This window comes from Lepus europaeus, chromosome 1 (genome assembly GCF_033115175.1).
Source record: "Lepus europaeus isolate LE1 chromosome 1, mLepTim1.pri, whole genome shotgun sequence".
NCBI classification, from domain to species: domain Eukaryota; kingdom Metazoa; phylum Chordata; class Mammalia; order Lagomorpha; family Leporidae; genus Lepus; species Lepus europaeus.
In genome coordinates this window covers 116,742,584-116,757,289 of record NC_084827.1, presented here as the reverse complement: position 1 = coordinate 116,757,289, position 14,706 = coordinate 116,742,584, and the positions used below count along the sequence as shown (strand labels likewise).

At 35.6% G+C, this 14,706-nt stretch overlaps 1 protein-coding gene across 6 annotated transcripts in view; it reads left to right on the top strand.

Annotated features, from left to right (window-relative positions):
• SP3 (Sp3 transcription factor) overlaps positions 1-13,620 on the top strand; it is a 61,244-nt gene extending 47,624 nt beyond the window's left edge. For all 6 annotated transcript variants that reach the window (XM_062187923.1, XM_062187915.1, XM_062187947.1 and 3 more), the window contains 3 exons: positions 1,336-1,528; positions 7,592-7,788; positions 11,877-13,620. In XM_062187923.1, coding sequence (XP_062043907.1) covers positions 1,336-1,528; positions 7,592-7,788; positions 11,877-12,193 — 707 coding nt within the window. In that variant the 3' untranslated portion in view covers positions 12,194-13,620. The remainder of the gene's footprint in view (positions 1-1,335; positions 1,529-7,591; positions 7,789-11,876) is intronic.
• The last annotated feature ends 1,086 nt before the right edge of the window (positions 13,621-14,706 follow it).

The following is a 14,706-nucleotide window of genomic DNA, read 5'->3' as shown; positions in this document are numbered from 1 at the left end:
ATGCCCTTCAACCTTGAACTCTCTCTCTTTTTTTTTTTAAGATTTATTTCTTTGATTTGAAAGGCAGAGTTACAGAGAAAGAGTGAGGTCCTCCATTCACTGGATCACTCATCAAGTGGCTGTAACGACTGGGGCTAGGTCAGACCAGAGCCAGGAGCTTCTTCTAGGTCTCCCATGTGGGTACAGGGGCCCAAGAACTTGAGCCATTTTCCACTGCTTTCCCAGGCCACCAGCAGGGAGCTGGATCAGAAGTGGAGTAGCTGGGACTTGAAATGGCACCCACATGGGACGCTGGTGCTGCAAGTGGTGGTTTAATTTGTTATGCCACAATGTCAGCCCACAACCTTGAACTCTGTCTTTCTCGTGTATCTGGATCTTCTCCAGTTTTCAGGGCGTGGTACTATCATCTGTGCTGTTGCCCAGACCAGAATACCCTCTCCCATTTTTTCCCCTTGATTCTTGGTGTGATTGTTATGTAAACTCAAGGAGTTTAAAGCTACTTGAATATTGTCCCAAGTATTAATGACTAAATAGAACTGAAGTAAGATTTTGAGTTTATGTATATCAAATAAAAATTTCTAGGAGTTTGTTTTACCAAAGACAGTTAGATTCAGTGTTTGTTCTAAATCATTTATTATTTCTTTTCTAAAAATCTACTTTCTAAAACAAAAAAATTTAATTGATCTGTTCTCTTAGTTTCACTTAGAAGACGATGTCTTTTGTTTTCAGTATATATAGGTGGTTGGCTCTGCTGAGAAAATGATACAACTTCCTGCCATACCAACTTTGTTCATCATTGCATGCTTATTTTGTTTTCCAGTCATATATAATAAAACTTAAAAATAGAAACTGTCTCATATTTCTGTATATCCTTCTACTGTAATGTGGCTGCTGTAAATATTTTGGTAATGATTAACTTTAAGTCTTACAATTGTGAATAGCATAGTAAGCAAGTGACTTTTACATTCATGTACTATCTGCAGGTAGGGATAATGGATGCAAGTTATGAAAGAGAAGTTAGACATTAGAATTTGTGCCAGTCTGAGTTGATCATTGGATTTATTGATTAGTTGAGCAACTATATTTGATGTTTTCCTTTCTTATTGAATCTTTAAAAAGTTCTCACACTGGCTTTATTCTCTTTTTGGCTTAAAAAAATAGATTGTTTTGAAAGAAATAAGCCATAATGAGGAGGAGCAATGATTATGCTCCACACACAGATGAATTTTTTTGATTTTCACACCATACTTACTTTTCCTTAAGAGAGATTCAGATCTCATGCTGTCATTTTGGGCCAGTGGGCTGCTTCTCATCTGTACTTGTTTTTTTCTTTAGATATTAGGATCAAGGAAGAAGAACCTGATCCTGAAGAGTGGCAGCTCAGTGGTGATTCTACATTGAATACCAATGATCTAACACACTTAAGAGTACAGGTGGTAGATGAAGAAGGGGACCAACAACATCAAGAAGGAAAAAGACTTCGGAGGGTAGCTTGCACCTGTCCCAACTGTAAAGAAGGTGGTGGGAGGTATGCACATATGAACCATAGTTTTTTGTTGTTGTTGTTGTTTTTTAATTTTAAGAGTGTTAATAACGTCATCTAATTCTTGAAATACTGCATGCTATATGTATCCCTTAATTATGGCTTAATTATGGGAAGTTATTCATTACATGATTTTAGGTGTGTGTCTGAGTATGGCTGAACTCAAAGGACAAAATATATATGAAATAGAACTTTAAATGCTTTTTAAACTAAAATTTAGTTTGCATTTAAAAAAGCACTGTAACAGATGCCATTTTACAAGCCCACAACAGAAATTAGCCTATTTGCAAACCAGCTATGAGATTTGCCTAAATACAGATAAAAACTTGATTCTTAGCTTGAGAATAGCAGTTATGTAAAAATAAGTTAAGAAGCAGCTCTGAAATAGTTGATAAGCATACGCATTTACATTTTCAACAGAAATGAAAAATAAGCCTTAATGATGGGATTTTTAAGAAACTGGCATTCTAGTATTTCAGTGTTTTTAAAAATAAACATTAGGATAGAATAACGTGACAGGAATAAACTCAAAATGATCAGTAATTATGTTAAATATGGATGAATTATGCTTAATAATTAAGAGATTGAGACTCACATCATATTTTGAAAAACAATAAAAACCAGTCTGATGTTGATTATCACGGACATCACATAATTGGCACTGGAATGGAAGAAGATTTTATTAGGCAAGTGTTAACAAAAAAGAAAACTTGGGTAGCAGTTTTAATATTGGGCAAGATAGGAGTAAAGTGCATCAAATGGACAGATAGTGATTACTTTAATAATAGAAAGTTAATAGAAAGTTTCCATCAACGGTTTATAATTATGATACCTTATTGCAGGCTTTACTCACCCAATCCTTGTCATGGTGAAAGGCCTTATTACAATACCTCTCTTAGAATAAATCTGTTTAAAGTAGATAATATACATTGCAATATGAGCTTGATAGTAAGAAAACCTTTCTGCCTATGTTTGAGGACATTGGCTAGACCTCTTGAAAGAAAGAATCATGGATAATCATAGCTAACACTAAGAACTTACTGTGTTCCTTTTTTTTTTTTTTTTTCTTTAAAGATTTATTTATTTGAAAGGGGATGATGGAGAGAAAGGTCTTCTGTCTGCTGGTTCATGACCAGGCTAGGCTGAAGGCAAAAGCCTGGAACTCCATCTGGGTCTCCCACATTATAAGTGAGATATAGAGGATTTGGACCCAGTTTCATATTCTAAAACCTTAACTATTACACTTGCACTGCCTCCCAAGTAGATCTTTGGCAACTGATTTGTAGGTGTTTGTATGTACTGTTAACTGTTAAAAATTTTCCTTGTTCTTTTAATTGTTTTGGTCAGTTAAAATAAGTATAGAGGTTTTCTAGGCAATAACTTCTAAAGGTGACTTTCCTTTAAGTGGCACTTTCAAGAGCAATCATTTATGAAAGTTAAATCTAATCAGATGAAGGCCTGACCCATATTTCACCTATTCCTTACTTTAAAATGAGAAAAAATTTAATTTATGTTTATTATGCTAACAGGCACTTATAAAAACTCAGAAATATAGAATTTTTTTAAAAAAAAAATACAGAATCCTTGGGAGGTCAACATTGTAGCAGAGCAGGTTGAGCCACCACCTGCGATGCTGGCATCCTTTATGGGTGTTGGTTCATGTCCTGGCTGCTCAACTTCTGATCCAGCTCCCTGCTAATGCACTTGGAAAAGCAGCAGAAGATGACCTAAGTGCTTGGACCCTTGCACCCACATGGGAAACCTGGGTAAAGCTCCTGGCTCCTGGCTTTACCCTGGCCCAGCCGTGGCCATTGTGGCCATTTGGGGCATGAACCAGTGGATGGAGGATCACTTAGTCTCTCCCTCTCTCTCTCTAACTCTTTCAAGTAAATAACTAAAAAATTCTTACAAATACTTACATACATGCTACCAAATCTTATCCCATTTGAAGATAACCACTGTGGTATTTTCACATAAACCCATTCAGACATAACATATATTTTAGAGTAAAATCATCTTACTCTTACTGTTTTGTGTGTCTTTTCTTCTGTTGAAAGTTTTTTTGATAGTTTGTCTAAGTCTGTATAGTCTGCATCTTTTTTTAATGTCTTTTATTATATGGATGTATAATTCAGCATCTTTTGTTGAGAGTTTATTGTCATAATCTTCACAAATGTCTTTACAAATTTGTCTGATTATTTAATTAGTATAAGTTGGCAAAGTGTAATTTCTGGGTCAAAGGGAATTGTCTGCTATAGGCAAGGCTGTATCAGCTTGTACAAAGTCCCACCACCTTTGCTGGCAGTGGTTTTTACCAATTTTTTTTAACCTTCAAAATTTTGAAAGGTTAAAAATATTTCACTGTTATTTACTTAGTGTATTTTTTAATTACTTGTTAAGGTTGAACATTTTTGTTATATTTTAAATTTTCTTCTGTGAATTGCTTCTTCATGTCTTTTGTGAATCTGTTTTTCCTTGTTAACTGTCATGTGCAAATGTGTTTTCCCAGTTTTACATTGCCTGTACCTTTGTGTGAGTGATTTGCAAAATGCAGTGTTATAAAAGGAGCCATCACTTAGTTTTACAAGCTGTCTTGTAGCATAGAAATACTAAGTTGTTCAATTTTCCCTTTATTAGATTCCTTGTTTATCATACTATTGAAAATTTTCCTTATCCTGAGGATTATAGAAATACGTCGATTTTTTCCCCTAAGACTTTAGTGACTTTGTTTTTAAAAATAGCTTACTTTTAAGCAATTAAATTTGAGATTTTTAAGGAAAAATTATATTGTTTCTTAGTGCTTTTTGAACAAAATTCAACTACTATATACATGAGAAGCTCATGTGTAAAATGACAGTGCATCTAATTAGTAAAAGCATAACATATATACTAAATCCAAAATACTCTACAGTGGTTTACAAAGATGAGATTGGTGACATTAAAGATTTTATTGCCTCTTGGCCTTCTGGCTAAGATCAAGTGTAGTTTTTTTTTTTTTAAGGAATACTGGCCTTTTTTATCTCAACCATTTTCTTAAAAAATATGGGCAAATGGTAATTTTAGAGAACTAAATTTTATTCATGTACCTTTTGAGCAAGGCATAAAATATAATATCTAAAAATTATGTTTATTTAGCTGATATTTATTGACCACAACCAACCTTCAGAGACTCTTTAATAGAAGAGACAAATAAGTATAATCAGCTAAAATAAGTTTGAAAGTCATGTTATGTGGATTTTGTATGGACTAAGCATCAATCCATAATTAATTTTTATTTATGTTTTTGCAAAATCTGGTCAACATTTCAGTTTATATTCTGTTTCTCCCACCCCAAATAAAGGAGACTAGATTTACTTAAGTTTTAAAAACCTCTACTCAGGATTTAGCTTATCCTCTGTCACTATATATTGGTGGTATTAAATTATTGGAAACAAATTTACATACTCAAGAATAGAAAATTTAAAGTGTTAATTTTTTCCTGGTTATTTAATAGGTATTAGTAATGTGATTATGTTAATCACAGAAGAAAACTTTTGATAATCTTTTTCTTACATTAACTTGAGTCCCTTCCTTTATAGGGCATGGCTATAAATCCATGTCCAGCATCTCTAGATCTTACCTTGAGCTAAATTTCCTTTTTAAATAGAAACTTCCACTTCAGTGTTGAACATTTCCTGTCGATTATATATTATTTGTGTGCAACTCTGGCCCCTCTCCCACCTTTTTTTCTTTGTTAGATGCCTATCCCATTTTCAGACAGTTTCTTCTGTTTCCTTGTAATTCAATCAAAATATCTCTCCCTCACTTTTTGGGTCTTTGAGAATCCAGATTGTTGCTGTTAGTTTGTGCTTTGTTAGTGCTCCCAGGATAAATTTTGCTAAGTTTGTGAAATAGCACTTTTGAGTTTATAAAAAGCACATTGATTCACCTGAGGAGGGTCAAGAAGTGATGACTATACAAGTGAAGTGAATTGGGTTCTCTGTGAAATTGCTATGGTGAACATATGTATCATTGGTTTGTACACCAATAGCCACAGACATTCTCTTTCTTAGGGCTATTGAAGAATAAAACAAATTTAAAAAGCTAAATTAAATGGAAGCAATATTGGCTTTGGTAAATAAAACTTTGGCATTGCAAGTGAGCCAGAAAAATCTATTTGGCTCAGCTCTTTGAAGAGAGTTGTAGAAATTGGGGGTGGATTGGAGCAGAAATTGGAATTGTGTTAGATTATGACATCCTTGCCCTTGAGACAACAGCATGACTCCTCCTTGTCTTTACTTATGCTATTCCTCTGCCTGGAATGCCTTCCCTCCTTTCTATCTAAATCCTACCCACCTCCTCCACGAAGCCTCCTCTAACCACTGGAGCCCATTGATGTCTCCCTGTTCAGAACACCTAAGGCATCTAACAGCCAGCACTGCACCGTTTAGCACTGTTTGTCCTATGGCAATTTCACATGCTACTGAGTGTGAGTACATTAAAATATAAATGTGGGGAAATATGCATTTTTCCAGTAAAATTTGATTTGAAAAACAATAGGTATATTTTATGCAGTAGGATTGACAGGCTATGGAGGATTTACATGCTACACCTAGACTGTGAGATTGGGGGAGGAGGGGATGTGGGGGAGGTTTTAAATGTGCTTTTTTTAAAAAAAAATTCTCAAACATTGCAAAGTTTATACAATACGATTTTGATAATTGTTGTGTCTAGAATGTCATGTTTTTATAAAAAAGTCATTTATTTTTATTCAGTAACTAGCCTGTTTGTTTTGTTTTTAAGAGCTTGATAAATACTATTTACTGTAGTTTGTAATACTGTTCAGATATCAGTTCTGGAATCAAAATGTTTTCTACTTACTTAGGTTAAGAATGCCTTTGTTTACCTGTCTCCTAATCCCTGTTCTTGGTATCAAACACTGAAACATAGTAAATGTCAAATTTTGTGATGTGGATAAACTATTATATTTCTTGTGGATAATTTTGAGTATTTTGCATGGTTTATATGAAGGCAGTCTTAATTCTAAAGATACTTTTGATTTGCATTTATTTCATCTAATACTAAGGGAATTAAGACACATAGCTTTGTTAGATTAAAGAAGAAGCACACATTAAGTTGTGGCCATAAAAATACATAAATAAAATATGCTTCAGTCATGTTAAGCTTTGCTTAAACTGCCTGACTTCCTTTTAATTGTACCTGTGATCAGCTACGCTTTCATTCTTTGGGTTATGTGAGAGATATCCCAAAAGTTCATGGAAAACGCCTGTTTTCTGTTTTTGTTGGTTTTTTTGTTTTGTTTTTTTCCCAAAGATTGATTGATTTGAAAGAGTTAGTTATCTTCCATCCACTAGTTTACTCCCCAGATTACTATAACAGCTGAAGCTGACGAGGCCAAAGCCAGGAGCTAGGAGCTTCTTCTTGGTCTCCCATGTGGGTGGCCAGGGCCCATGTACTCAAGTCATCTTCTCTCCTTTTCCCAAGCTGTTAGCAGGGAGCCACATCAGAAGTGGAGCAGCGGACACAGGAACCTGTTTCCATATGGGATGCCAGCGTTGCAGATTGTGTCTTTATCCGCTATGCCACAACACTAGCCCCTGCTTGCTATCTTTTAATTCTCTTTTTCCATGAACTTTTTGAAGTGCCCTCATATATTTTTAAAACTATCTGACATTCTGAATAAAGACCATTTAATTTCCCATACAATTAACTTAATTGGATTGGGCCTATACATAGAATTCATGAATGGTTCTGATGGAATAATAGTTTTCATTCTTTATGTATGAAATGTCCTTTTAATTACATAATTCTTGAGCATATTTATATTTGGACAACAATCACATTAATTTTGGAGAAAAACTAGTATGTAGAACATGTTTAAAATACGAATTTTCCCTTAAATTTATTTAAAATGGTCTTGGTTTCTGGGCAGACTTCATGGTGATAATGTCGTTTAGTTGAAAATCATCATGGGGATATGGGATATAAGTGGTGCTACCATTTGCATATTTTCATGTAAGCATATATTATTCTGTGTGTGTTTTTTAGAGGTACCAATCTTGGGAAAAAGAAGCAGCACATTTGTCACATACCAGGATGTGGTAAAGTCTATGGGAAGACCTCACACCTGAGAGCTCACCTGCGTTGGCATTCTGGAGAACGCCCTTTTGTGTGTAACTGGATGTTCTGTGGTAAAAGATTTACTCGGAGTGATGAATTACAGAGGCACAGAAGAACACATACAGGTTCCTAATGTTTACTTTTAACAGATAAAAGTGATTAAGTCTACATAACCACCTTGACGATTTTTTAGCATAGCTGTTGAACTGAATCTTTAAAATGTAACTACATTAAATTTTTGCCTTTAGTAACATGTTTAAAAATGCTGCTTCTAAACAATAAGCCAGAGTAGATTATCTTACAGTTTTATGTTATGCACTTTGGTTAGATACAGCTGCATTTGTGCTGTTTGTTCTGTTAAGATTTTAAATTAGGTTCCTGTTTTTACTCTTGATCCATCTTGGTTTTTCTTCCCTAACACCGTAACAAAAAATAATTCCTTAAAATAAATTTAGGCATTAATGCCTTCCTGTTGTTAGAGTATCTGTCAGGTAAGGGAAAGGCTTTTCACTGAGGAATAACTAAGGCATTGTTGATAACAAAACTTGTGTGTGAGTTGTTTTTACATAGTGTTGTGTGGTTGTTATAGAAAGACATGGACCTAGAAGTGACTGAAACCAACTTAATATAACCAAGAGACAGCTTTCTCTTGCTGCCACATAAAATTAAATGGTCAAAAGTGTGCATCAGCCTGTTCTCAGCAGTGGAAAGTTAAGAAAAAATATATTTACAATCCCCAGAGAGCATAGAAGAAAGATACATGATGAAATGAGGAACAAAGTACATTTTAAAGTCTGCTGTATCTGGATTCTATTCCAGTCCTCTATTAAATAAGCTGTCTCTGAAGCTACTTCACACTTCCTCCTTTGTCTTTAAATATATAAAATAACCTGTGAAGTATGTAGAAATTACAGCAATTAGACGGTCTACTTGTTTTTAGTCCTGTCTCTTTCATTGGGTAGTTAAACAGATGAGATGAACCTGTAAGAAACTAACCATGGGGCTGGTGCAGCGGGTTAATGCCCTGGCCTGAAGCACCAGCATCCCATATGGACGCCGGTTTGAGACCTGGCTGCTCCTCTTTTGATCCAGCTCTCTGCTATGGCCTGGGAAAGCAGTAGAGATGGCCCAAGTCCTTGGGCCCCTGCACCCATGTGGGAGACCTGGAAGAAGCTCCTGGCTCCTGGCTTCAGATTTGTGGAGTTCTGGCCATTGTGGCCATCTGGGGAGTGAACCAGCGGATGGAAGACCTCTCTCTCTCTCTCTATCTCTCTGGCTCTACTTCTCTCTGTAACTGTCCTTCAAATAAATAAAATAAATCTTATTTAAAAAAAAGTATAAGAAAAATAGATAATAAAATAAAAAGTTTGTGTTAGACTCTGTGCTGTTAAAAATGCTCATAAGCAGAGAGATTAATTGCTTGGAGTAGTAAGGCATCGTTGAATGGTGAGTAGGGATCGTAGACATTAGGATGGACCTATAACAGAATTTTTCTCAGTGGAATTTAATCAGTACATTTTAAAAAGGGGAAAAGATAAGTATGGGAAACAGTGAGGGAGGGTTCAGGTAACTACAAGGCAGCACCTCTTAGAACCTTTAAATTGAGGGCTTAATGAACCTCATACATCTCTAACTGGGGAAAAATTAATGTGTGTAGCATTTTTTTTAAAGATTTATTTATTTGAAAGAGTTACAGAGAGAGGTAGAGACAGAGAGAGAGGTCTTCCATACACTGGTTCACTCCCCAAACTGGCCACAACAGTTGGAGCTGCGATGATCCAAAGCCAGGAACCAGGAGCTTCTTTGGGTCTCCCACGTGGGTGCAGGGCCCAAGGACTTGGCCCATCTTCCACTGCTTTCCCAGGCCATAGCAGAGCTGGATCAGAAGTGGAGCATCTGGTACTCAAACTGGTGCCCATATGGGCTGCCGGTGCTTCAGGCCAGGGCTTTAACCCGCTGCATCACAGTGCCAGCCCCTGTGTGTAGCATTTCACAATCTTGTTTGACTGTTGTGCCGTTTGCTATGCAGCATCTCTTGGGAACAATGCCCAAGAGAAACTGAGAAATACTTGCCTCGAAAACTAAAGGATCATTTTGTGTTGGTAGTTATAATAGTGAAGATGAGATTTTACATCATCCATTTCTGTTAAGTAGGATTGAGACTCATCATAGAGTGCCTTGTAGACTCTTTGGCAGTGAAGCATCTAAACTGCTCAGTTCTCTGCAAGGTTACTTTTGCATTCCCATAGCATGTAATTTAGCTTTGTAATAAAATTTGGATTTAAGGGTGATGTTTCTGAATAACTTGTCGGAATAGAAAGTAAGATGGAGATGTCACTGCAGTATAGTTCAAGCCTGAGGTCTAGGAAGGATCTTTTTAGAGTAGAAGTGTGGGACCAAGGAGATAAGTAAGACAATTTTGAAGAAAAAAAATTAAGAAAAATATTTACTATATTTATTCTTTGATTTCTAACTGAATTCCTTTTAGATTGCCTTGTGCCATGTCTTCCAATAATCTGTTGCGTAAGAGGTCTTCAGTATAATGGAAATTCAGTCCATCTTTTGTATTAAAACATTTTATTTGCTGGGGAACAAATTTAGGATTTTTTTTTTCTAATATTTATCTATTTGAAAGAGTTAAACAGAGAAGAGATAGCGAGAGAGGTCTTCCATCCGATGGTTCACTCCCCAGTTGGCTGCAATGGCGCTGAGCCAGGAGCGAAGAGCTTCCTCTGGGTCTCCCACTTGGGTGCAGGGGCCGGAGGACTTGGGCCATTTTCTACTGCTTTCCCAGGCCATAGCAGAGAGCTTTCCCAGGCCATAGCAGAGAGCTGGATCAGAAGAGGAGCAGCCTGTACTGGAACCAGCACCCATATGGGATGCCTGCACTGCAGGCAGTGGCTTTACCCACTAAGCCACAGTTCTGGTGTCACACACCCCCCAACCCCCATCAGGGTCTGAACAGTTTTAACATCTTAATACGTTAGATTTGCTTTTGAATAGTCCAGCTGAAATTACATCAGCTACCTATCACCATTATTCTTGGGATCATTCTATCAGAGTGAACCTCCAGCTTGTGTCTTTGCTTTTTTTTTTTTTTTTAAGATTTATTTATTTATGTATTTGAAAGACAGAGTTATAGAGAGAGGTAGAGACAGAGAGAGAGGTCTTCCATCTGCTGGCTAACTCCCCAGTTGGCCACAACAGCCGGAGCTGCACCGATCCGAAGATTCGAAGCCAGGAGCTTCCTCTGGGTTTTCCACGTGGGTGCAGGGGCCCAAGGACTTGGGCCATCTTCGACTGCTTTCCCAGGCCATAGTAGAGAGCTGGATCAGAAGAGGAGCAGCTGGAACTAGAACCTGCACCCATATGGGATGCTGGCACTGCAGATGGCGGCTTTACCTGCTACGCCACAGTGCTGGCTGTGGCGTGTCTTTGCTTTTATCTGGAAGTACTCTGTTGCCTGAACTCATAAAAAAGTTGAAGATTTAGTTGTATGGACATGTTAATTAATATCTTAACTATAGCTTAAAATTGTACTTTTATTTATGCTTTAATAAAAAAGCATGTTACAAATGACTGCTTACTAGCTTTTTAAAAGATTTATATATTTATTTATTTGAAAGAGTTAGAGAGAGACAGACAGATCTTCCATCTGCTGGTTAACTTCCCAAATGGTCCCAATGGCCAGAGCTGGACCATGCTGAAGCCAGGAACCTTTTCCAGATCTCCCACAAGAGTAGCAGGGGCCCAAGCACTTGGGCCATCTTATGCTGCTTTCCCAGACACCTTAGCAGGGAGCTAGATCAGAAGTGGAGCAGCCAAGATATGAACCTGCGTCCATGTGGGATACCAGCATTTCAAGTGCCTGATTTACCCCACGATGCCACAGCACCCACCCCAACTGGTATCTTTTAAACTTCAGTATTTCAAAGCAAACTCCTAATGTAGTTGAAGTCTTAAAAGCTTAGTTAATTGTCAGTCTCATACATTTGCGCGTTGCTTTTCATCAGAAAGCAAAGATGGCATGTTTATTTTGAGGAAAACTATAAGAAATTTTGCAAGGGGGCAGCTCATGAAAGTAATACAACTTTAATTGACTCCTGCTGCTTGCCACCACTGTCTTTCTTGATATACTGTCTGTTTCAGGAGTGATGATCAATCTGCTAAAGTTGAATTTTAAAAACTTAAGTAATTTAATTTTTTTTCACAGGTGAGAAGAAATTTGTTTGTCCAGAATGTTCAAAACGCTTTATGAGAAGTGACCACCTTGCCAAACATATTAAAACACATCAAAACAAAAAGGTTATTCACTCTAGCAGTACAGTGCTGGCATCTGTGGAAGCTGCGAGAGATGATACTTTGATTACTGCAGGAGGAACAACACTTATCCTTGCAAATATTCAACAAGGTTCTGTTTCAGGGATAGGAACTGTTAATACTTCCGCCACCAGCAATCAAGATATCCTTACCAACACTGAAATACCTTTGCAGCTTGTCACAGTTTCTGGAAATGAGACAATGGAGTAAATATTACACAAATACTTATTCATTGTGGTTATTTTTATACAGTAGTGAGAAGAATATTGTTCCTAAGTTCTTAGATATCTTTTTATTGATGTGCAAAAATTTTTGGATTGACAGTAACTTGGTTATACATGACACTGAAATGCCTTACTTTGTATGATATTCCATAGTATATTAAAAATGGTAAAATTGCATGGGTTTTGTAGGTACTTTTGGAATCTAGAAGAAATGAAATTTTACCAAGTTATATAAAGAGAAAATTGAATTTAACAATGCGAATGGTAGTCTAACCAAATGCATCAATCCTGTGTGGTTTAGTGTAAAAATGAGAACATGTTGGTATTTATCTATTGTAAGATAAAAAAAAAAGTTGGTGGGTGAAAGAAATCATGTTATGATAAAAAAATTTTTGTAATTTTCTTGATGACTGGAATTTTTATTATGCATAACTGACAAATCAAGTTTCCAAGCAAATGTTACATAGTGTAGGCTTTACTTAGCTTATCAATTTGTCATTTTGAAGCTAATTATTTTAATTAGGTTAACTATGTACAATATTTTAAGCATTACTCTTGTAAGGTTTTGAAAACTACATTTTAACATGGAACTCTAGGGATAGTCACCTTTTAAATCCTGTTGAAAAGCCATGTTTAAGATTTAATTTGCCAAAATAATGTCTTGTTAATAATATTCTTTCAATAACGAAGTTGGGCAATATAACCAATGTTTAAAAAGTTTAAAATGTATAGGTTGAGGCATTTGGGTGGTAAGACAATGTTATAGTGAATTATCCTTTTTCTGAATATTGGAGGACCAAAAAAAAATAATAAGGTGTATTGCGTCTTAGCAGTGATTTTTATCCAATCTTGTTTCCAAAAACCATATGTCTGCCAGGGCCTTAAAAGCCATCATGTAAATTACCAGTAAAGTATAACATATGCAAACATAACAAAATCACTTTCATAGTGACGATACTCCAACCATATGGATATTAGTCATAGAGAACTAGAGGTTTTATGATATTTTTTTAAGTCTTTTTTTTTTTTTTTTGTTTAGGTAGTCAGTCTGCACTTAAATATCAACCATTTTCCTTTTTTGCTTCTTCCCTTAAAATTTATATGTATCCAGTACATTTAATTGAGAAACGTATGTTTTTTATTATGCTGTATTTTCTTTTTATTTTTTAATTATTGTTTATATTTTCAATTAAAAATGTACAAAATAAAGTTACATTGCTGGTCTTGTAAGAGCTATACAATTTTCTTAAATGTATACCTATAACTGCAGCAGTTCACCTATTTCAACAATTTGAAATTCTGTTCATTTGTTATTCTTAAGACCACCTCAAATTTAAAGGCTACCTTATTGTACGTTTAAAGTGTATTATAACAGTGTGGTAGTTAATAAAACACTATTTTTTTTCTTTTGAATTTGTTGTATTCCTGTGCATTTAAAATATTTAGTGATATTGGGTAAGAAGATTTGTGTGATTTATTTTTCTTAGTTTTTTTTGTATTTTCAGGTTCTTGGTTTCAGGTACTGAGATTATAAACAAGAATATTTATTTAAAAAGATTGAGAGGCACTGGCAGTTTCACTAAATTTTTATGTAAGAATTAGCTTAGTAAATATAACTTTTGAAAAAATCTGTTAGCCCCTAACCTTCATTGATTTGTGTCAATTTTATTCCTGCCATTTTGTAACCTGTTTCTTGTTTCCCCTTTTATAGCAGTGTTCAGAGTATTTTATCAACAATCTGAACTGACATAAAGACTGCTGAAAGTAACATAATGGCAGGATTACCTGGGAAGTTTGTTTTGAATCTGTGTGTGTCTAATCATGATACAAGTGGGAGAGGGGGAAAGGAAAATATAGCAAAATATTAATATGACTGTATTTTAGGTAACTTAAAGTAAAATCAGATTTTTTTGCATATGTGTGCAGTAGAGGTAAAGATTTCCATCATCTGTTCTCTAGGCCCAACCTGACACTGTCAGTGATGTCTCTGAATGCATAGGATGACTCCAGACACACCTGTGAGGGGTCTTTAGAGTTCATCTGAAGAAAAGTATGCATGGCTTTCAAAATTTTTTGTACCAAATAAACTTATAATTCCATTTTACACGTTTTGAAGAATCTTTGTGTAAATATGGACAAGTTTTTCTGAATGTGAGACGTAAGCTTGGAAGTATTGCTTGGAATTAGAGAAATGAATCAGTGGAACGTATAATTATTTTGAAGATACAAGGATTAGAGTTTCAGTCTTTAAACTCCTTTAGATAATTTTTAGTGTTACTTAAGATTGTGTGAAGAGGATTAAGCTGACGAGGTTGCTCACTTGAGCAAACTGCCCATTAAGTCAGGAGATAAACCTTTTTAGAGTGATTGTTGAGATTTTATAGTAAGTTTATAGAGCACTCTTGATCTGTGAGTTTCAAAGCATATTTTATCAAGTTCTTAGAGAATGAATGCAATGAAGAAGTTAAATAGTCTTGAAAATTACTTAAATAAATAAGT